The 25,268-nt window shown below is 39.1% G+C and overlaps 2 protein-coding genes across 9 annotated transcripts in view; one reads left to right on the top strand and one right to left on the bottom strand.

Annotated features, from left to right (window-relative positions):
• PPP2R3A (protein phosphatase 2 regulatory subunit B''alpha) overlaps positions 1 to 18,117 on the top strand; it is a 195,511-nt gene extending 177,394 nt beyond the window's left edge. For all 8 annotated transcript variants that reach the window (XM_008009046.3, XM_038002837.2, XM_038002838.2 and 5 more), the window contains one exon: positions 15,308 to 18,117. In XM_008009046.3, the coding sequence (XP_008007237.1) occupies positions 15,308 to 15,431 (124 nt within the window). In that variant the 3' untranslated portion in view covers positions 15,432 to 18,117. The remainder of the gene's footprint in view (positions 1 to 15,307) is intronic.
• The window catches only part of MSL2 (MSL complex subunit 2), a 48,600-nt gene continuing 39,660 nt past the window's right edge, over positions 16,329 to 25,268 (bottom strand). The window contains exon 2 of the mRNA XM_008009045.3: positions 16,329 to 22,992. Within this exon, the coding sequence (XP_008007236.1) occupies positions 21,401 to 22,992 (1,592 nt within the window). The 3' untranslated portion in view covers positions 16,329 to 21,400. The remainder of the gene's footprint in view (positions 22,993 to 25,268) is intronic.

The following is a 25,268-nucleotide window of genomic DNA, read 5'->3' as shown; positions in this document are numbered from 1 at the left end:
CCAACTAAAAAAAGTCCAGGACCAGACAGATTCATAGCCGAATTCTACCAGAGATACAAAGAGGAGCTGGTACCATTCCTTCTGAAACTATTCCAATCACTAGGAAAAGAGAATCCTCCCTAACTCATTTTATGAAGCCAACATCATTCTGATACCAAAGCCTGGCAGAGACACAACAATAAAAGAGAATTTCAGGCCAGTATCCCTGATGAACATCAGTGCGAAAATCCTCAATAAAATACTGGCAAACCGAATCCAGCAGCATATCAAAAAGCTTATCCACCACGATGCAAGGCTGGTTCAACATACGCAGACCAATAAATGTAATCCATCACATAAACAGAACCAATGACAAAAACCACATGATTATCGCAATAGATGCAGAAAAGGCCCTTGACAAAATTCAACAGCCCTTCATGCTAAAAACTCTCAATAAAGTAGGTATTGATGGAACGTATCTCAAAATAATAAGAGCTGTTTATGACAAAACCACGGCCAATATACTGAATGGGGAAAACTGGAAGCATTGCCTTTGAAAACCGGCACAAGACAAGGATGCCCTCTCTCACCACTCCTATTCAACATAGTATTGGAAGTTCTGGCCAGGGCAATCCGGCAGGAGAAAGAAATAAAGGGTATTCAGATAGGAAAAGAGGAAGTCAAATTGGGTTTGCAGATGCCATGATTGTATATTTAGAAAACCCCATCATCTCAGCCCAAAATCTCCTTAAGCTCATAAGCAACTTAAGCAAAGTCTCAGGACACAAAATCAATGTGCAAAAATCACAAGCATTCCTATTTACCAGTAACAGACAAACAGCCAAATCATGAGTGAACTCCCATTCACTGTTGCTACAAAGAGAATAAAATTCCTAGAAACCCAGCTTACAAGGGATGTGAAGGACCTCTTCAAGGAGAACGACAAACCACTGCTCAATGAAATAAAAGAGGACACAAACAAATGGAAGAATAGTCCATGCTCATGGATAGGAAGAATCAATATCGTGAAAATGGCCATACTGCCCAAGGTGATTTATAGATTCAATGCCATCCCCATCAAGCTACCAATGACTTTCTTCACAGAATTGGAAAAAAAACTATTTTAAGGTTCATGTGGAACCAAAAAAGAGCCCACATAGCCAAGACAATCCTAAGCAAAAAGAACAAAGCTGGAGGCATCATGCTACCTGACTTCAAACTATACTACAAGGCTACAGTATCAAAAACAGCATGGTACTAGTACCAAAACAGATATATAAGCCAATGGAACAGAACAGAGGCCTCAGAAATAACACCACACATCTACAACCATCTGATCTTTGACAAACCTGACAAAATCAAAAAATGGGGAAAGGATTCCCTATTTAATAAATGGTGCTGGGAAAACTGGCTAGCCATATGTAGAAAGCTGAAACTGGATCCCTTCCTTACACCTTATACAAAGTTAATTCAAGATGCATTAAAGACTTAATTAAGTTAGACCTAAAACCATAGAAACCCTAGAAGAAAACCTAGGCTATACCATTCAGTACATAGGCATGGGCAAGGACTTAATGATTAAAACACCAAAAGCAATGGCAACAAAAGCCAAAATAGACAAACGGAGTCTAATTAAACTAAAGAGCTTCTGCATGGCAAAAGAAACTACCATCACCATTAGAGTGAACAGGCAACCTACAGAATGTTTGCAATCTACCCATCTGACAAAGGGCTAATATCCAGAATCTACAAAGAACCCAAACAAATTTACAAGAAAAAAACAACCCCATCAAAAAGTGGGCAAAGGATATGAACAGACACTTCTCAAAAGAAGACATCTATGCAACCAACAGACACATGATAAAGTGCTCATCATCGCTGGTCATCAGAGAAATGCAATCAAAACCATAATGAGATACCACCTCATGCCAGTTAGAATGGCAATCATTAAAAAGTCAGGAAACAACAGATGCTGGAGAGGATGTGGAGAAATAGGAATGCTTTTACGCTGTTGGTGGGAGTGTAAATTAGTTGAACCACTGTTGGAGACAGTGTGGCAATTCCTCAACGATGTAGAACTAGAATTACCATTTGACCCAACAATCCCATTACTGGGTATATACCCAAAGGATTATAAATCATGCTACAATAAAGACACATACACACATACACATGTATGTTTATTGTGGCACTGTTCACAACAGCAAAGACTTGGAACCAACCCAAATGTCCATCAATGATAGACTGGATTAAGAAAATGTGGCACATATACACCATGGAATACTATGCAGCCATAAAAAAGGATGAGTTCATGTCCTTTGCAGGGACATGGATGAAGCTGGAAACCCATCATTCTCAGCATACTGCCACAAGGACAGAAAACCAAACACTGCATGTTCTCACTCATAGGTGGGAATTGAACAATGAGATCACTTGGACACAGGGCAGGGAACATCACACACAGGGCCTGTCAGGGGGTCGGGGGCTAGGGGAGGGATAGCATTAGGAGAAATACCTAATGTAAATGATGAGTGGATGGGTGTAGCAAACCAACATGGCACGTGTATACCTATGTATCAGATCTGCACGTTGTGCACATGTACCCTAGTATAATTATACTTTAGTACCCTAAAGTATAATTTTAAAAAATGAATGCCTTTTTCTTAAGATCAAGAACCAGGCAGGGATGTGTCTATTCCTCACTGTTTCTACTCAACCATTGTAACTGGGGGGTCCTACCCAGTGCAGTAAGGCAAGAAAAAAACTTTAAAGGCATTCAGATTGGAAAGGAAGTTGTAAAACTGTATATTCACAGATGATGTGACCTACAAATTGAAAACTAAGGAATCTACGTAAAAGATACGAGTACTATTAAGTGAATTAGCACAATCTCAGAATACAAGCTCAGTATACAAAAAATCAGTAGTACAGTATTTCCATATATTAGCAATGAGCACTCCAGTAATGAAATTGAAATAAAAGGAAATTCTATTCACAATCATATCAAAAAGAATATGAAAAATAGAAACAAATAAAATAGGAATAAATATAATAAAATAATACTTGTACAATGAAACTAAAAAAACAATGCTGAGAGAAATTAAAGAAGACCTAAATAAATGGAAAAATTAGAAAGCTCAGCATTGTTGAAATGTCAGTTATCCCCAAATCAATGTATGGATTTAACCTAATGCCTGTCAAAATTCCAGCAGACTTTCGTTGTAGAAATTAGTAAATTCTAAAACTTATATAGAAAATGAAAAATGTCTAGAATAGCCAAAACACTTTTTTAAAAGAACAAAGTTGAAGGATTAGATGACCTGATTTCAAAATTTACTGTAAACCAATCATCAAGACATTGTAGCATTGGTGTATATATATATATATACACACACACACACACACACACAGATCAATGTAACACTCCAACTAATTTTCAACCAAAAGAGAAAAGATGGTCTTTTCAAAAATGATGCTAAAATAATTGGATATCCATGTGCCGAAAGGAACCCCAATCTGTATACCTTGTGCTAAATATAAAAATAATTAAAAAGGAATCATAGAACTAACTCTAAGAGCTAAAACTACAAAGCTTCTGGAATAAAACATAGGAAAAATCTTTGTAACCTTGGGTTAGGCAAGATTAATTTTTAAAAATTGATACATTAGACTTCTTCAAAATTAAAAACGATTGCTCTTCAGAAGACACTATTAAGAAAATGAAAAAACAGACCAGGAGAAAATATTTTCAAAACATTCTGATAAAGAACTCATATCCAGAATATGTAAAGAACTCTAAATAACAAAAAGACTAATAACCCAATTTTTAAAATAGACAAAACATCTGAATACACACTAAAAAGGAGGTACAAATAGTAAATAGGTATATGAAAAGATGTTCAGTATTATTAGACATTAGGAAACTGCAAATTAAAACCTCAGTGAGATATACTACACAGCCACTGGAACAACTAAAATCACCAGTTGGCAGTGATGTGGAGAAACCAGAACTCTCATACATTGGGCTCATAAGGATGTAAAACTATACAACTTCTTTAGAAAAGTTTGGCAGTTTCTTAAAAAGTTAAACATACATTTGGCATATGAATCAATAATTTCACTCCTAGAAATCTACCCAAGAGAAAAGCTCGCCCAGTGTTCATAACAGCATTATTCCCTAGTAGCTCCAAACTGGAAATAATCCACATGTCCATCAAACTGGTGAACTCATAAGCAAAATATATCTTTTCATGAGAGACTTTCAAGCAAGGACAAAAATATATATTTCAAATGTATGTCTTTTTATAACATTCCACCATATGATATATATGAGATATATTATCTATATACATATATATCATATATATCAATCATATATACATATATATGATATATATAAGATTTTACTATATATAAAATAAAGGAATGAACTACTGATAATCACAACATGGATGAATCTCAAAATAATCAAGCCAAGTGAAAGCAGCCAGACCAGAAAAATAGTACATGTAATGTATGATTCCCTTTACATAAAATTCTAAGAAATACATATTAACCTATAGTGACAGAAAGCAGATCAGTGGTTGCCTGGGAAATTATTATAAAAGAGCATGAGAAAATGTTTGGGGGGGTGGGAGGTGATGGATATTTTCATTAGCGTGACTGTTGTAATTTCACAGGTATATACAACAGTCAAAAGTTGTTCATTACACATTCAATATGAGTAGTTTATTGTATATCAATTATACCTTGAAAATGAAAGAAAAAAATAAAAGGATAGAACTACTAGTAGTTGCAACAACATGGATGAATCTTTCATAAATATTCTATATGAAAGAAGCCAGACACTAAAGACTACATATTATGATTCCATATATCTGAAACTTCTAGAAAAGGCAGACTTACAGCACCAGAAAGCAGATCAGTGGTTGCCTTTTTCTAGGAATGAGAGTAGAGACTAAATGCCAACAAGCACCAGGGAGATAGGGAAATAATTGTTCTAAAATTGGATTGTGGTGATCATTACACAATTGTAAAAATTTACTAATTGTAAAATAAAGTTAGCAGCAATTTTTAAAACATAATTTTTAAGGATAATATTAATTCAGTTTATGGTGGCTCATACCTGTAATCCCAGCACTTTGGGAGACTGAGGTGGGTGGATCACCTGAGGTCAAGAGTTCAAGACCAGCCTGGCCAAGATGGTGAAACCCCATCTCTACTAAAAATACAAAAATTAGCTGGGTGTGGTGGCAGGTGCCTGCAATTCCAGCTATTAGGGAGGCTGAGGCAGGAAAATCACTTGAACCTGGGAGGCAGAGGTTGCAGTGAGCTGAGATCGCGCCATTGCACTTCAGCCTGGGCAACAAGAGTGAAACTCCATCTCAAAAAAAAAAAAAAAAAAAAAAATTTACTAAAATGCCCTGAACACTTAAAATTGGTAAAATCTATGGTATGTAAATTATACCTAAATAAAGCTGTTTTTAAAAAAGCAAGAGCCGGCCGGGCGCGGTGGCTCAAGCCTGTAATCCCAGCACATTGGGAGGCCGAGACGGGTGGATCACGAGGTCAGGAGATCGAGACCATCCTGGCTAAAACGGCAAAACCCCGTCTCTACTAAAAATACAAAAAACTAGCCGGGCGAGGTGGCGGGCGCCTGTAGTCCCAGCTACTCGGGAGGCTGAGGCAGGAGAATGGCGTAAACCCGGGAGGCGGAGCTTGCAGTGAGCTGAGATCCGGCCACTGCACTCCAGCCTGGGCGACAGAGCGAGACTCCGTCTCAAAAAAAAATAAAAATAAAAAAAATAAAAAAAAATAAAAAAGCAAGAGCCAAAAAATTGTAGCTTATTAAATTGGCAGCAATTTTTAAAACATAAATGTTAAGGATAATATTCAATAAATGTTTGCATTCCTACTGTATATTAAGCATTATGGGATACTGGCGAATGCAAGACAGGATGGGAAGACATACAGTTAAAATATAGTGTCCTCACTGCTGTCTCATAGAAGCAGCAAATTGCAGAAGCACCTCACTCTAGGCTTACTGCAGGAAGACATGCATTTTCAAACATTGCTAGTAAAAGCATATTGCCCCACTGTCCCTGGAAAGCAATTTGACAATATGTAGCAACAACTTAAATTTATGCCCTTTGACTCCCTAATGGTAATTCTGAGTATCTATTGTAAATAATCAGAAACGTGGATAGAATTGTGTAATCTAAACAATTGGCATTGGTCACAGGTAATTCTAAAATAAATTGAAAGCAACACAAATGTTCAATAATAGAATGGTTAAATAAGTCATGGTATCTATGTGTCATAACATGCAGCTATTGAAATGTACTTGAAAAATTTTAATTTCATAGAAAAATCAAGATTACAAAATTGTGATATAATCTTTATACTTAAAATGTGTGTATGTATATACACAAGCTAAAAGATAACACCCCAAAATATTAACAGTCATTAACTCTGGGCTGTGGGATTGCAAGTGATTTGGTTTTTTATACTGTTCTATAATTTATAAAGGTTCATGTAACGAGCATGTACTGTGTTACTTTAACAAACAGGAAAAAATTATTTTTCTCCTTTATCTGTTTATATAGGCAATACATGTTCATTGCAGAAGAGTTAGAATGTAGACAAAAATCTACACCTAAAATCCACGCCCCCAGAGACAGGCTGTCTTAACACTTGGGAGTATATTCTTCTAGACATTTCTGTGCAACTAGATCATTTATTTTACAAAAAAATGTTACTATTGTTTCATAACCGGCTTTAAAGGAAGAAGAAATAGCAGATCTAAACAAATAGACACATGTTCATCTGAAAAGAAGAGAAACTAATGGCATCTAAAGAGAATAAATAATGGGCTCAAGCAAAAGTATTTTCAAGTTGTGGTAGCACTGAGAGAACGTGCCAGTGTGCCTGGAAGGAAGCAAGAGGAGGCAGGGGGCAGACAGAAGCACAGGTGAGGAGGGTCACAAGAGGAGACGCAGAGACCAGCTGTAGTGAAATTCGACCTTTGTATATGAGAGGCTCTTGCTGCTTGCTGGATACGCCGCTTCTCATGTTGTGGGAGATAAGATAAGGCCTACACAGAACACATGTAGGTTATGAGGTCCCAAGGGGCAGGGAGGCTTACAAAAGCCACAGTCTATAGAGCAAGCACTAGAATGTGAACAAAGGGAAGGAAAAGGCCCGTTTACAGGAATAACAGCTGACCAACTGGTGCAAAAGCAAGGCCAGACCTAAATTCCCAAGGCTAAATCAACTAGGGTTTCATCTCAAGAAAGAATCACAAATATGTTAGGGTGAGTCTAACTGTCGAACAGAAATTGCCAGACTCTGGTATCAGAAAGGGAAGAATGTTGGTACCACAGAAAGACCAGAGGCTTAGGAGCCAGACAGATTTGGTCCACTCACCAGCTGAGCAGGTTACTTGACTCCTGAGGCTCAGTTTCAGAAGGCATCAGCATCAGCCTCCGAGGTGGCTGTGAGAATCTAAGATACTGTATGTAAACACCTGGCACATGGCTCATGATAAATAGTAGCTATTACTCCATATAGGAGAAATACAATATAACATCATGGGCCCCGTGCAGTGGCTCAGGCCTGTGATCCCAACACTTTGGGAGGCTGAGGCAGGCAGATGAGGCCAGGAGTTCGAGATCTGCCTGGCCAACATGCAAAACCCCATCTTTACTAAAAATACAAAAGTTAGCTGGGCGTGGTGATGTGTGCCTATAATCCCAGCTACTTGGGAGGCTGGGGCGCGAGGATCATTTGAATGAACCTAGGAAGGAGGTGGAGGTTGCAGTGAGTTGTGATCACAGCATTGCACGTCAGCCTGGGCAACAGAGCAAGACTCCGTCTCAAGAAAAAAAAAAAAATTATATATATAGATGTAAAACATCGTGGTTAATAGCATGAAGTTTGAAGTTAGACAAACCTAACTTCAAATCCTTGCTTTACCACAGAAGCTGTGGAATCTCAGGCATCCAAGCTTCAGCATCCCCTGTAAAAATAAGGGTACCACTTGCCACACTGAGCTGTTTTAAGGATTAAATAAGACAGTGTATATAATGTAAGGCCCTTAGGCATAGTGTCTGTGTAATCAATAAACAATAGCTATTTATTACTACCACTTTTGTGCTCACATTACCTAACCTCTCTGAAGTAGAGTTTAGTCAGCTGTAACATTAGCATTCTATCACTTATCTTGCTCCCTTCACTCCTAGGGCACATTTTACTGCTTGACACAGTAAATATCTGTTGCATGAACAGCAAGATTGTACTGAGAATTAAGAGATAATGTATATAATGAATCTAACAGTGTCTGGTATATAAATGCTAAAAAAAAAAAAAAATGGAGCTATTTGTTTTACCGTTAGATTGTGAGCTCCTCAGGGGGGCAAAAACGTTTTCTTAGTCTTGTAGTCCCAGCATCTGGCAGACTGTTATGTAGGAGGTCCTCAGCAAATGTTTACTGAAAGACACAGACCACAGCAATACAGCAGCCGCCCTCACTACAAGGATATCTACAGCAGTCCAGATGATTTGGCCCTCCAAAAACAACTTAAAATCCTCCATCTAACAACAGTCACAGGTAGCCATTGTGCTAAGCATCTGTACCTCCTGATTTCAAGACTGGTACTTATGTAATGTCTTCAGTAAGTAACCTAGTAATCACTACAGATCTCAGTGAGGTGAAGTAAGACCAAAGCTCCCATAAGTATGAGGCTGTAAACATTGCAAATTAACATGTCTAGCACACAAAGTGATCACAGCATACAACAGCATTTATATAAATTCAACCCTCGTAAGAGAAGCCAGAAAGACAGGGTACCAGTTACTTAATCCAAGTCAACTAAATGTGTTACCTATATGAAGATAACAGGTTATGATACCATATTTATAGTTAACATTCTTACAGTTTATGCAATGGAATACATTAAAAAACGCCACAGAAATTATGTAAAGCAGGCTAACGGGTCTTCCATGTTACTATCCTAAGAAACAGAGACCCTCAATAATCAGAAACAAGCTTTTCTGCCAATTTGACTAATACTTGAAAAAAATGGAAAATATAGAGAGATTAAAATCACTCTTGGTTCAGTGATCCAGGGATAACCATTATTTTATACTTGGTATATTTCTTTTTGACACTTGTTACTAATGTGTTCAAAAACAGGACTTTGAATGCTTCAGTGTTCTTTCAAGCAGTAACTCACATCCATTTCCCTGTTATTGGACATTTGGGCGGTTTAGAACTGTTTCCTACTGAATGTTTTTAAAGGCAGCTTTTTCCTTTGTATTAAAAATATATTAATTACTCTGTCAGAGATCTACATGTACATCCATCAGCACTGGAAATTAAGGCACTGTAGGTAAAGAAGGCCAGCCAGAAACCCATCAGAGCAATCGTCCAGGAATGTAACTAGTGAGAAGTATGAAGCCAAACTCTCCTCAGTGAGGCGGGAGAATGTAGGAGAGGAACAGGGAAACAGGGAGAATGGAGGGTTGTGTGTATATATTAGGGTATAGAGAAAGAAGAAGGAATGACACGAATTAATATTCCAAAACATGAGTTATAAAATTACAGATATACTAGTTTAGAATTACTTTTTAATGCTTAATAAATGGAGCCTCTACATGGGCCTGAGATTAATGTTTTATTTTTTTCCACATTGAACAAACCATATCAAAGCCCAATGTTAATTTACTTGAACAGATATTTACTGGTACCTACTTTGTGCCAGGCACTGTGCTTGGTAATAAACATGATTTGAGACCCTGTCCTTCCAGTTCATAATTACAATATATTTAGCCCACGTTTTTATTCTGTCTATATCCACAGTGAGTAAGAATTAACAACTGATAGCTTATGATTCTGGGGAACTGCAAGAGTTCCTTTAACCATCAGAAATGAAGTGAAATCTACTTCCTGGGGCAGGAAAGCACGTGGTGTGTATTAGGAAACTTCAGCAAGAGTTGAAACTAAAGGTTTTCTGGTCACTGGATGGGTTAAGGAAATTCAGTGAACCAAATATCCAACTCCCAAATATTTCAGCTAGTCCATTTTATGTAAGTGGCTTAGGATATCTATTTTTAACTTAAAAGTATAAAGATAAATCACATACTTCTATTCCTGAAGCATTATAGACCTCAAACTAGAGAAATATTGAACTTTTATTTTATTTTTTGTTTTTTTGTTTGTTTGTTTTTGAGATGGAGTTTCACTCTTGTCACCCAGGCTGGAGTGCAGTGGCACGATCTCAGCTCACTGCAACCTCCGCCTCCCGAGTTCAAGCGATTCTCCGACCTCAGCCTCCCGAGTAGCTGGGATTACAGGCATGTGCCACCACGCCCAGCTAATTTTGTATTTTTAGTAGAGACAGGGTTTCTCCATGTTGGTCAGGCTGGTCTCAAACTCCCAACCTCAAGTAATCTGCCCACATGGCCTCCCCCAAAGTGCTGGGATTACAGGCGTGAGCCACTGCACCAGGCCAAAATGTTGAACATTTTATTCTATGCCTGTAGGTACCATATGTCTTAGATTTGCCCAGATAATCCCTGAATCAAATACTCTATTCTTTTGTCCCTGTAAATAGTCAGAATCCTGGAAATTGGAATCAAAACATAACTCCCAGACAACACTCTGAAACTGCATGCAATCCTTTGTCAAACCATGTATGTCCCAGTCATTATCTCTGCTCATTCCAGCTTTTCTGTTTCCATCCCAGGAATCTGCAGAGCCCGCCTGAATACTTTTGCCCAGAAACTGTTCATCTGAAAGGGAAAACTTACTTAGGGAAATAAGTTTCTAAAGGCAGTGGTGTTGCTGGCCAAATTACATGAACCATCATATCCCCTCATGCTAACAATACTATGTTAAAGAATTTGTCCTCAGGCTGGGCACGGTGGCTCACACCTGTAATCCCAGCACTTTGGGAGGCCGGGGGTGATCGCGAGGTCAGGAGATCGAGGCCATCCTAGCCAACATGGTGAAACCCCGTCTCTACTAAAAATACAAAAATTAGCTGGCGTGGTGGCACGTGTCTGTAATCCCAACTACTCGGGAGGCTGAGGCAGGAGAATGGCTTGACCCTGGGAGGCGGAGGTTGCAGTGAGCCAAGATCACGCCATTGCCCTCCTGAGTGACAGAGCGAGATTTTATTTCAAAAAGAATGAATGAATGAATGAATGAATGAATGAATGAAAATGAATGAAAGAATTCTGCACTCTCACCATTTTACTGATTCCAATCCTGTCCCAGCAGCTCTACACACTGTTTCATAAGAGCATTAGGACATCACTTTTCATTCAGCCATTCATTTTGAGCACTTAGTGCCAATCACTGTACTATAGCCCAAGGAAATTAGTGAGCTACAAAACGGACACTTTACAGTCAAGTGGGGAACAGATTTAATTATGTAAATATGAAGGAGACAAATAAGATGAACCAATAATGAACAAGGAGTTGCAGCTTACGGTGCTGAGGGAAGAATTTTTCTGAGTAGGTGACAAGACCTAAAAGATTGAAAAACAGCAAAAGTGTCCTAGGCGGGGAGTAAAATATGTGACTGTGCAGTGATTTTGAGGCAGGAAACAGTATGTTGGGGAGATTTTTAAAGCCTAGTGTGGCCAGAATATAGTGAGCAACAGAGGGAGATGTGATTACAAAGTCTAACAGGGGCCAGATCACGCAGGGCCTAGGGAAGCCACTGAAAATTGTTAAGCAAGGGAGTGATATAACCCCTACCCCTTAGGTTTTCTGAAGACCATTCTGCCAGAGTAGTGGAAGTGCAAGAACAGAAGTAGGGAGACAAAGAAGGAAGCCATTACATACATCTGAGTCAGATGTATGTGGTTAATTCAGGAGTCAAGAATCAGGAAACCTGCACGTGACATCTGATTAAAAGATGAACACAAGCTAGCCAAAGAGGAAAGGGCATTTCAGGCAGTTGAAAAACATGTACAGTGGCATTAGGTCCCAAGACCATAACCTGTTCCAACACCATAAACAGCCTGGTATGGCAGTAGCAAAGGATATGTGGCAAGAGTGTCATCCAGACAAGAAAGTATGGTACCCTGAACAGAAGCCGGTGGTGGTAGGGAGGAAGAGGCAGGCTTGTATCCATATGGTCAACTGTAGTGAGGTGAGGAAAGAGGAACTTGGGATAACTGAGTTTCTGGCTTTGAGTGGGCAGATGACAGTGCCATTGACTAAAATAGGGAGAACCAGGGCAGTGGGAAGCATGAGTTCAAGTTTATACATGCTGCTGTAGTGAAAGAGCCATCTATATAGTAGGCAGCTGGATACATGGAGCTCTCCAGCTTAGAAAGAGGCTGAAGCTGGACATAGTTTGAAACCATAGGTGAGTAAGTGGTGAGTGAAGCCATGGGAGAGACTAAGCTTACCAGGGAAGTACAAAATGACAAGAGCTTATTAGTCCAGAACCTGGGACACACTAGCATTGAAGGAGCAAAAGTTCTAAGATGGGTAATATTATTGTGAGATGTATGGCACATTGTAGGATGTTTAGCACCATCCCTGCATGCTACCCACTAGATGCCAGTAGGACCCGCTCAGTTGTGACAAGCAAGACAGACATGTCTCCAGACATTCCTGAATGTCCTCTGGTGGGGGGGAAATCACCCTAGTTGAGAACCACCAAAATTAAGAGGAGTCTCCAGGATGCTGATAAAGGAGGGTTATTGAATGAACTTCCTTTTGCAAATGTTTTCTTCAGAAATGACATACACAAAAATGTATAACCCCTCCTGCAATATAGGATTAGGTGTCACTCACCAACATGCCCAAAGTCACATTAAGTGATCAAACCCAGATTGGAACCTGACTTTTACAGTCTGACTCCAAAGCCTATGCTTTAAGGCTAAATCACTTAATCCCTAACTCCATAAGGTCTCCATTAGGCTACAAGAGATGTGAGGAGAGGGCTGCCTCAGTCTTTTTCATCATTGTAATCCTAGCATTTGGCTCTTACACTTAGCAACAGGAGTTCAAATATTTACTGAATGAGTCTCACTTCACACTTAACTCTGAAAATATGCCTTATTCATAAACCTACATTGAGGTATTTAACACTGATAGCTTACAGACAGCAAGTCAGGGCACCAAGGGAAAGAAAATGCTCCCATCCTGACAAGAAATCAGCAGCAGTGGTTTTGAGAATTTTGTTCCCCAGAACAGAGGCTCTGCCATCAACCATTTCACTTGCGTTAGCAGAAAGTTCCTCTCCTGTTGCCTCCTTATCTAGCACATCCCATGCCGCATTGAGGCCTCAAGGAGATGGGGGAAAAGGAGTGGAAACAAGAATGGAATGCAGTAGTTTTATTAAATGAACAAACTATAACTTTTGATAGTATCATAAACTGGTAGTGATAGGGAACAATTTTCTATCAAGTAAGCTTTTTAAAAATTTTAAACCTCTAACCTCTATTCAAAAATGTTGGCTTAGGCTAGGCGCAGTGGCTCACACCTGTAATCCCAGCACCTTGGGAGGCTGAGGGGGGTGGATCACCCGAGGTCAGGAGTTCAAGATCAGCCTGGCCAACATGGTGAAACCCTGTCACTACTGAAAAAATACAAAAACTAGCCAGGCGTGGTGGTATACATCCATAATCCCTGCTTCTTGGGAGGCTGAGGCAGGAGAATTGCTTGAACCCGGAAGGCAGAGGTTGCAGTGAACCAAGATCGTGCCACTGCACTCCAGCCTGGGCAACAGAGTGAGACTCCATTTCAAAAACAAAAAGATGTTGACTGGGCACAGTGGCTCATGCCTGTAATCCCAGCATTTTGGGAGGCCAAGACAGGTGGATCACTTGAGGTTAGGAGTTCAAAGACCACAGTCTGGCAAGCATGGTGAAACCCCATCTCTACTAAATATACAAAATTAGCCGGACATGGTGGCACATGCCTGTAAATCCCAGCTACTTGGGAGGCTGAGGCAGGAGAAATCACTTGAACTTGGGAGGCAGAGGTTGCAGTGAGCCGAGATGGCCCCACTGCACTCCAGCCTGGGTGACAGAGCGATACTCCATCTCAGAAGAAAAACTTCACACACACACAATGTTTTAGGAACTTGAATAGGTGCCCCCTACTGTATATACCTACCTCAGCATATTTTCCGTCACTAATTGGCCTTGGTACCTTTTTGATGAAGGGACTGTATGTCCACAGATTCCTGCTTAAATATTGTGGGAGATCCCTGCAAGGGCTAAGCCAGTGATGTCAAATACTATAATAGACATTGCTAACTGATGTACATTTTTCTGATGTACATAGCTACATATGAGGCTTAGAGATATAGCCTCAGAATATTTATCAATATTTCAGGCAGCCACATCATTTCCAAGAGAAAGTATTTCATCTCTGCCTAAAGCCAACCTTAGGGGTAGCCTGGAGGATACAGTATTCAGGGGATACCAGCAACACCTAAAAGGTTTGGCAGAACGACATCTTCCCAGGATGAATATCTAGGTCTAGGTATGCTGTAGAGGTCTACAAAGTAGAAAGATGGGAAATCTATAAACGGGCTTTAGTCAGTTCGACCTACACACTTGAACATCTATTTGTGTTACTTGGAAGCCACAGAGGGAAGCTATAAAGCAATCTGGGAGTTGAGAAAGTTTGCCACTCTGACCGACCAGTGGCGCAAGCCTGTAATCCCAGCACTTTGGGAGGCCAAAGTGGGCAGATCACCTGAGGTCCGGAGTTCCAGACCAGCATGGTCAACATGGTGAAACCCCATCTCTACTAAAAATACAAAACTTAGCCAGGTGTGGTGGTGCACAGATGTAGTCCCAGTTACTGGGGAGGCTGAGGCAGGAGAATCGCGTGAACCGGGGAAGCAGAGGTTGCAGTGAGCCAAGATCGTGCCACTCCACTCCAGACTGGGTGACAGAGCAAGGCTCCGTCTCAAAAAAAAAAAAAAAAAAAAGATTTGCCACTTTGAGTGGAAACCACTTTAATAAGGTCGTGTAAAGCTCATACTTTATGGACCTCAAATTTTTCTTAACCTTGCACCATCTGTAATTCTCTCACTCCCACCAACAACCATAGGGAAAGCTTGATATGGAACATTTTCAACAAATTCTGACATGGACTTAAGCTTTAAGGAACAGGGAGAAGAATGTGTTTTCTGCTCTGGAGTGTTGTCTCCTTCAGGGTAGTTCAGTTGCTCACAGCCTCCATTTAGCAACTAAAGGTACCTTTGCGGGCTGGTCTTGAGGCTCGTGTTTGCCGTATTGATTTCTACCCAACCATTAAAACTTCAGTTAATTCATTTTTGCTTTATTTCAGTTTTGAAGATTATGAAACAGATGAACCTGCCTCTCCCTCTGAATTTGGAAACAAAGGCAGTAAAATATTAAGTGCAAGCCTTCCAGAGAAATGTGGAAAGCTTCAATCAGTGGATGAAGAATAGCTCCCAGTGTCTACAATGAAACGAAGATGTGTATTTTAAATGTTTCTTTCTTGTGAAGAGATGTTCTCGTTTGCATACTGCTTTTTAAAGACTTTGATTTCTCCAAGTGTGTATCTGCACTAGGAACTTTGTTTTTAAGCAGTAGGTCTGGATACACATTTAACTTAGGAGACTCCTCCAATTTGCCTCAAACCTCTTACGGAGCTTTTCCTCAGAAGTGGTACCATCGCCTTCCGAAGTCAGCACTCTACACCCTTGAATGTACCAAGGATCTCTTGGGGACAGTGCCAAGCACGGTTCTCTACACAGGTGACTGAAGTTGCCTCTGTGTTGGCTGGCATCTGAGTCCCCCCAGGCTCCTATGGAGCCTAGAAGAAACCTTCACTTGCAGAAAACTTGAGTCAAAAAATTCTGGAACTTGAAAAAGTAGTAAGGGCCTCCAGAATTGACTTAGCCCTAGTAATAAAAGCACTGCCAAAACATCTCAGAGACTTCTTTTAATTATATGTATACTGGAGTTCAAAGATCTTGAACTTACCTGGCTTAATGTAATTTCACAGTTACCTGCCAAACTACTAGTCACTTTACATCCTCAGGTATTGTAACCACTGGGCCTTCCAACTTTGCTGGCAAGCTCTGGTAACCTCCCTGACTGTGGATCTTATATAACATCTCAAGGAAAAAAAAAAAAAAAAAACTTAAATGATTGAAGTACAGAATTTGACTCATACTTGGAAAAAGCCCTTTTATCATTTATTCATTGAACTATTGAATGATATATTTAATCTCCAAATTAGTTAATATTGTTTTCACTTCCTATCAGAAGGCCTGCTTGACGACATGAAGGAATAATGATACATTAAAATTCTTACTAGATATATTCTTTTCTCCCAGGAATATTAGACTAGCTAATAAAGTTAAGGCCTCAATCAATGTACTTCATGTTCAAAAAAATTACTACAGATACTTCTTCCACCTCAGTATCAAGGAAATGGAAAATGATACACCTATAAAAGAAAGCTATTATTTACTGTAGATGTGTTCACTACAGAATCCTACATTTTTCATCAGGCCACAGTCCAGCCAAATCCTGTAGTATCCTTGAAAATAAACTATTAAAAATTATAGACATTTCTGATGTAAGTAAAACCCCCAAGCAACTTAATATCCATCTGTCAGTCATCAGCTTTTCCCCTAGATTTATTTTTTTTTAACTAGTTCTGAAAGTGTCAAGAATAGCTTCCCTTTCCACCCTACCTTGGTTCCCTCCTTGCTGGCATAAAAGCTAAGCAGTGAAATGAACTTTGGGTTAGGGTTATGGTAGGCAAAAAGAAAAGGAGAATTTAGGAAATACGCTATAAACTAGGTACAGCACAGTAAGTTAACAATCCTAGGACTCCTGCCTGTCACAAGCTCCCAGTTTCCTGTCATTTTATCTTCATGATTAGAACTGATCTTCCATTTAACTGTTACAGAAAGCAGTAACTACTGCAGCTATTTAATAGTTCACACAAAATAAAAGCTTAAAAATAACAATTTTTAGGAAACAATATTCAATAACCTAAACACACTGATTATTAAGATTATTTATGTGATAAATGAAATGTCCTACCAATCCCATCCAGCCTTTACCAGGGAAGAAAAGCAATCATTTTATTTCAGATAGAAATACAAAAAAAAAAAATACTTTTCTTAGAAGCCAGATACAGTTTAAATGTTTTATTATCCATAATGACCTAAACTACTAGTAAGACTCACCAAAAAGTAAAAAATTCAATTTTACAATATACTATTTGGCTTTTTTACCTTGGTTCTCCTTAACTGAAGTCCTCTTGCTTTCACTTTCATCAGGTTTTTGAAGTCTCTAATTATTGGCTGGGCATCATGCCTATAATCCCAGCACTTTGGGAGGCCAAAGGAGGTGATCAATTGAGTCCAGGAGTAAAGACCAGCCTGGGCAACACAGTGAGACTCTGTCTCTACAAAAAACTAAGCTTAGTTGGGCGTGGTGATGCACACCTGTAGTCCTACCAACTTGGGAGGCTGAGGCAGGAGAATCACTCAAGCCCAGGGCTTCGAGGCTGCAGTGAGCTATGATTACGACACTGCACTCCAGCCTAGGCGACAGAGCAAGACCCCATTCTCTTACAAAGTCTATTATAAAAGTACATCTATCAATACCATTCCATTTAAGATGGGCTATTGTAATAGTTTACCCACATTATTACATTTTCAGGAATTGTAAGAATGTGTTTGTTTTATTGTACTCCTTTCTTGGGGCTGAATGCAAGGAATGTGAATTCTGAGGAATTAAGGTAGAATATATTTGACTTTCTGGTAAAGATCATGGTAAATATAATCATTACTGCCAAACTGGAATTTACAAGTTACAATATTCCAGGCCCCTTGATAAAAGCTGAGGGTTATTATCATGACCTTAATGCTAATTCAGTGAGAAATGAGTTTAATAGCATAACACTACCAAGGTAATCAAACTAATAAAATTCCATATATCTTCCCTGCATCTTATCTATGTCACTGTGTACCATTCAAAGTGTTTATAAAACTCTAGATTGATCACATGAGATGTGCTCAGCTTTTTGAAATGTTAAGATGTGTTTGGAGAAGGCTGCATGACTTTTGTTTTTCCCTTTCAGCAAAACTAAATAAAGTTGTCAAATATGAATCATGTTCATTAAGGTAATTACTACACACTCGTGCTTTTAATCTTACCTGCACCTCATTTTTATGTCTGTAAGACTGTAAACAAGCTTGAATGTCAGAATAACTCTTTAAGCCCATGTAAAAACTACAAAGAAAGATCTTTGTAGTAATGATAATATACTGAGAAATGATTTCCTCGGGGGATAGGGAAGAGGACCAGGGTTTGTGAATGAGGCGGAGCTCACAGGAATCAAGGTAGACTTTAGCCTCATCTATAATGCATTATTTTAAAAGAATGTGTAACTGCATGTTTTGGGGTACCTAAATTTTATTTAAGAGGCAAGGTCTATGTTGCTCAGGCTGGATTCGAACTCCTGAGCTTAAGTGATTCTCCCACCTCAGCCTCATAAGTAGCTGGGATTACAGGCACACACCACTATGCCCAGCTTTTATTTTTTTTAAAAAAAGTATAAAATACCATCCAAGTATTAGATTTGGCCAAAATACTATACTTTGAACTTAGTATTTTCTAAAGCGCTTCTATTTGTTATCTATGATATGGTTATGGACAATTTATTTTTCATCTGATTGCCGTAAAACTTTTACTCTTCTTCAACAAGGTCACCATGAAATTGTTTTAACTAAGAATACAATGAAATAAAAGGAATTCTTTATCCCTAGGACCATACTACAACTCCTCATGGAAATGCAGACTTAATTAACCAAAAAGATAAAATGGTCAGCTCTAGAACTATTACCTAAGGTAAAAGATCATTTGATCATTTATATTAATAACAAGGACTCAACAACTCAGGATGTGTCATATTAAATGCTGCTATTTGGTGGTTTCAAATCCTGTTGAATTAGTAAATCCAGTTACTTCAGTAATAATCTCTCAATCATCCCTTGTTAGTCATTTGTCAGCATTCCTAAATAACTCGTGGTATAAAGAAAAATAATATAAAAATCAAGGCACTGTGATTACTCTTCCCCAGATGTATATAATACAGACCATTCAGAACATGCTATCCCAAACTCCTCAGTATTCTACAACATAGAATTAGAAAACTATCATTTATTGATAGATTTAAGGTGTAATACAGGTTTCCAAAAATGTGGCAGTGAGAATACCAGCATAAAAAAGAGAAACTTGTGCTAAAAACAACCTGAATTCATCATTGGCAATATTACATAACAATCAAGTCCCTCACATACTAATGATTTCCACTTTGTCTATATTGCCAACCTCCCATGCATCAAAAAAAACACAAGATTATCAAACTTGGGAAGCAATAAAGTACTCTATGAATTTTAAGATCATAATATTAGGAAAGTTTGGTCGATTTGCAAAATATATCCTCATCCATGTGTACAATCTCATTTCTAATCATTTTTGCAGTGATCATTAGTGAATAAAGAACAGATTTACAACTTTATATAGCAGGGCATCTGGGTTCAACACAAAACTGTTACAAACGTTAGGTAAATACATGTTTCATAAGACACTGCTAATACTTAAAGGAATTAAATAAAATTCCAAATCTTGGAAAGCAAATAAAGACAAGACAACTAAGAAGCATTTTCCACCATTTACTCTTGTTATCAAAAATAGTTCAACTCTTCTTGCAAAACAAAAACAAAATAGTACATACTGGACACATACATCACATTTTTCTTCCTATGGCTTTAGCCCACCCCCACCCCACCAAAAAAACAAACAAAAAAAAAAAAAAAAACAAAAAAAAAACAAAAAAAACCCAACAACAACAAAAACAACTCTACCTGACCACATTCACAGAAAATGACACCAGGATACACTACAAAACAGAAGGAGGTGTCATCTGCTCTGTGTCCAAAGGTTTCTTCTCCATGTCTTGTACTAGGCGAGTAACCATCATTGAACATGCTGTGTGCCAAATCAAAACATAACTTCAACATATGTCGGATCTTACTAGAGATGGTGAACGTAGTAGAAATTGGAAATTTTCCAGCAGTATTTTTCTTTAAGCACTGTCAAAGCTGCAGCTCTTCTTTTAAATCATAGATTATTTCATTACACCTAGTCAGTCCTTGTTTTATTTGGGCTGTGCTCTTTGAAGCAACTGACTAGATTTACCTTCAACAGAATGTCTGTGACTCAATTGTCTTCCCCATAAAAATTAACGGGAAGAAGTGCATTTAAACTGAAACATACTTTGTGCTTTACATGCAAGAGAGCATTCTAAAGAAAATCCTCCTAGCTTCAACCTACCTAAATGCACAGGTTTCATAAAAAGGCATTCTTATTAGGCCTCTATAAAAGACGCCTTCATAATGAACAGCACCCTAAAAAAAAAAAAAACCAACTAGGAGCATATTCAAAATAAAGACTGTGGCAAATAAACTATTATAGAAAACAAAAGTCAAAGTGGCGGCCAGTGGCAATAAGTACAACACATAAATCTGGGCAAGTCTGGGGGCATTATTCCGAAATTATTTTAAGTAAATCCCAATTACTAAATAAAATTTTTATAATTTTTAAAAAATTCTGTCACATACTAGTCTAAATTTAATTACCTTCAGAATAAAACTACTCTCCTTCACTTCATTTATCCAATTAGAACACTGCTCAAAATGAAGGAGGGATTTAGATTTTTTCCCTAGAAATGAGTGAGAAACAGCTAAACATTTGTAGTCTGACAGAATCTGTTTACTTTTTTAAAAGATTTCTTAAACATTCTAATGAGGGGGAATTTTTTTTTTCATAATACTGCTGATTTAAGAACTGCTACATACACCAGTAGCCAATATTTCATGATCAGAAATGGTATGATGTCAGCACAAAGGTTGAGCTGGACACATCAGCTTTCCAACAGGAGAAACATCAATGGCATCTGAAGGCAGCACTGAGTTTCCTGAACTAATGGCTACTTTTTCCACAAAAAAATTAGCACAATCTTTATGGACTGACTAGATACCACTTCCTTACATTTAATCATAAACTTTGATTATGCACAAAGCATGGCCATAAACAATGAGGTTAATGTTATTTTTCTTGCCAAAGTTCATTTTGTATAAATCAGTTGCATCAGCTTTGTTCTCAAACTATGAGGTTCTGTAAGAACTAAGGACATATAGTTGTAGGGTTACTCCTCCATTATCTGCAAACTATTTCCCCGACACTAACACATATAACTTAGCAATGAAAACACTTGATACAAGTGATCTATATGCAGGAGCTCCGGCAAGTTAAACCAACAGAACCATAGCTGCCGTAAAACTGTAGCTATTTCCCTACCAGGAGTAGGTTTAAAAGACCCACTGATTTAACAGTCGAATCTCATGTCTATAGCTTCATCCAAACTTTTATCATCATGTGTACTGGCAGCTAAAAACGTCGTTACTGGGGACCCTGTGACATTTATTACACTGGTGCTGGTACTAGCGTTACGCACAGCAATGCTAGTCACGTTAATGCCCAAAGTGAGCCTGGTCTGCTCCAAGGCCTTTTCTGGCACGGCAAATGCCTCCAGCTTCTTCTCCCCATTGGCCATATAGGAGTTTTGGCAGCCACGACATATACAATCTAAGCAGGCTTTGCGGTTAGAGTAGCAAGGGCAGCGTTGGCCTCGGCATGTAAGAACACTTGGATTTTGAGTAGCACGCCCACATTTACACCCTTTCTTTTCCTGGGGTTTTTTGTACACAGTCTTGGTAGGACTTCCTGGCATAAAATGATGACTAGGAATCTTTTCCTTTACTGCTTTGTCTTTTTTAAGAATACCTGGCTTGGTTTTAGAGTGAGATTTCTTGGATCCATGTTCATGACTCTTTTTCATGCTTTTAGTAGATAAAAGTACAGTCTTGCTGATTTTAGGTGTGGTGCCTCCATTGGGAACAGTTGCTATAGGTTGAAGAGAAATTTTGCTCTCCCGTTTCACCGTCACAGGAGCAGATGCCCCCAGTGTTGGGCCTCGAATAATGGTAGAAATTGGAAGTGGCTGAACTTTCTCACTGTCGCTCTCTGATCTGGATCGTTTTCTATTCAATTTTGCTATCTTCGGAGTTGCTGCTGTACATGATAACCCATGAAGTGCAGGACTGGTAGACATAAAAACATTATGGCTAAGAGACTGGGAAGAAAGCTGCAGAAAAGGTCCATTGGATACAGTGGCTTCCAAGTTCGGCTGCAAATTAGGGCAACAGACCTCTGTATTTGAAACAGTTTCTAAGCTGCGGAGTACTTCCTCAACACTCAGTAACAGAGAGTCTCCAGGTTTTATATCTTCACTGAAACTGCAGATATCAATGCCTGTGGAACATAAGTCAGTGGCTACCGTGTCACAAACAGGTGGCAGGCTGTCAGACAGATCCTCAGTTTTTATGTCAACAGTGTTACATACGTCAATCGTATTTGAATGCTCAGGTGAAGGAATATTTATACCAAACCTATCTATTGAAAGCCCATTATAAGTAGGCAAACCATTGATAACAGAACTGCCAATAGCAATGCTGAGGGTGCTTTCAGACATTGGAGATAAACTAGCTTGAGGATCAGTTGTGGGTTCTGAGGTTGAAGGTAAAGGGGAATGTGTCAAACACAAGGTAAAGGATGAATCTGAGGGTTTTTCTGTCTCCTCACAAAACAATGATCCATCATTAAGCAAAGCCAAAATATCAGAAGAACAGTCAACTGCTTCTATTATATCCCGTGCCAGTGTAGTCTGTGTTATATACTCGCATAGCTTTTTGTAGCAGTTCACTAGGATGCTTAACTGCTTGTTTTCCTCAAACTGCTCATAGTCTTTGCACCAGCTACAGGAAGGTTTCATCATCATTTTCTTGCCTTTACAAGTTTTGCAGACATAATGTTGGCAGGTGGAGTTGGTGGGTGCAATAGGATCTTGTAGCAAATGTCCTAAGGGGGAGAAGGAGGAAAGCAAAGATTTTAGTAAAATAAATTTACCATTTCATAAACTGAAGTTTAGATGACATAAGTAATCTATCAAAATTGAGATGAATTAAACTCACTAGGCCAAATAACAAAAAATATATCTTAGAAAAAACAGAAGAATCCTCAATTAGCTCGCTTTATTTCATGCCATATTCCCCATTCAGTTATCTCAAACCAAAATCATCCTTGATTCTGTGTCTCCCCAAGCAATATGTTCTGGTCCACTTCTTATCCTCTTCCTCCAAAGGCTATAAAGTTAAAGATGTGAAGATCAGACACCAGAAGCACAAACTAGGGTTAAAACCCTTTGGACAGCCAGGTGTGGTGACGTGTGCCTGTAATCCCAGCTATTCAGGAGGCTGAGGTGATGGCTTGAGCCCTAGAGTTGAGGCTACGGTGAACTATGATCCTGCCACTGCACTCCAGCCTGGGTGACAAAGCGAGACCCTGTTCTCAAAAACAAAACAAAACAAAACCCTTTGGACCTCAACCTAACAACATGGCAATGCTACAACATTCTGAACAAAATCATAATGATTATTTTGTGCTGGACACTGGGGAAAAATATATGAGTAAGAGAGATTTAGTCCCTGCCCTCATAAAAGATAGTCTTGAGGGCATTAATCAGTAGAAAAGTATCTTCACAGGAAAAAAAAAAAAAAAAAAAAATTTTTTTTTTTCAACCAGTTTTTACTGCATGTATACTAATCATAAACTTTAAAGAAAAAAGATCAAAATTAGTTTCAGGCCGGGCACAGTGGCTCATGCCTGTAAGCCCAGCACTTTGGAAGGCTGAGGCGGGCAGATCACCTGAGGTCAGGAGTTCAAGGCCAGCCTGGCCAATATGGTGACACCCCACTTCTATTAAAAATACAAAAAAAAAAGAGGCTGGACGCAGTGGCTCACGCTTGTAATCCCAGCACCCCGGAAGGCCAAGGCAGATGGACCACCTGACATCAGGAGTTCAAGACCAGCCTGACCCACATGGTGAAACCCTGTCTCCACTAAAATAACAAAATTAGCTAGGCGTGGTGCTGCATGCCTGTAATCCCAGCTACTTGGGAGGCTGAGGCACAAGAATCATTTGAACCTGGGAGGCAGAGATTGCAGTGAGCCGAGATCGTGCCATTACACTCCAAGCCTGGGCAACAAGAGCAAAACTCTGTCTCAAAATAAATAAATAAATAAATTTTAAAAAAGAAAGGGGCATCCATCTCAGGGAGACCTGGCCTTCAGAGATGACAACATTCAACCCCAGGAGGAGCCTGCAATTTCCACTGCTTTCCTCAGGCATTTCTACCTGGCTGTGACCGCCTTGTGATGGATGAGCACCTCATGGCTTCCAAGACTCCAGAACTACTACTGTCTACATGTACCACTCCTGCACTTTAAAATAATGAATACATTTCCATAATGGTCTCTAACATTTCCATACAGTACCAACTACTTCTTACCTCTTTGCCCTACCCTCCCCCAAAAAACTACCTTTTTCAAAAGAAAGCCATATTTCCATTGTGCTGGAGTCCAGTATTTCTTGATACATGTAATTCTACCGAGGTCTTCTTAATATGTTCTTTTAAACAACTGAATTATATCTTCAGATTATGAAAAATTAATCCTAATGTGAAACTTAGGATACAGTTTTGAATACAGCTGATCAAAATCAAAGAAGTCTCTTTAAAAGGAAAAAAAGCGTCTTTAAGGGGAGGAACCGAAGTGCTGAAGTAATGGAAGTCCGTCTGCAAGTGGAAGGAAATGGGAAGCAAATAGGAGAGAGAGATTGGAAAACATAAAATGGGTTACTTGACTGGTGATTAGCTGGGTGTAAAGAAGCAAGTTAAAAGGCTAAAGGAAAAGGCAAGTTTCCATCATCTATAGAAAGCTATGTAAGACAAAGACTCCCCTTTTCTCCAAAACCATTGTAAAAAGAATGAAGTCTCCTTGGAAAACAAAAATTATACCTCAATGTCCCCAATAAAATTGCTTAATAAATTATGTTTCCGGCCAGGTGCGGTGGCTCACACCTGTAATCCAGCACTTTGGGAGGCCAAGGTGGGCGGACCACAAGGTCAGGAGATTGAGATCATCCTGGCTAACACGGTGAAACCCCATCAACACAAAAAAGGAGCCAGACATGCTGGTGGGCGCCTGTAGTCCCTGCTACTTGGGAGGCTGAGGCAGGAGAATGGCGTGAACCCGGGAGGCGGAGCTTGCAGTGAGCCAAGATCACACCACTGCAC

This window comes from Chlorocebus sabaeus, chromosome 15, assembly GCF_047675955.1.
Source record: "Chlorocebus sabaeus isolate Y175 chromosome 15, mChlSab1.0.hap1, whole genome shotgun sequence".
NCBI lineage: Eukaryota > Metazoa > Chordata > Mammalia > Primates > Cercopithecidae > Chlorocebus > Chlorocebus sabaeus.
The sequence above is the reverse complement of the archived record's forward strand: the minus strand, read 5'-3'. Positions and strand labels throughout refer to the sequence as shown.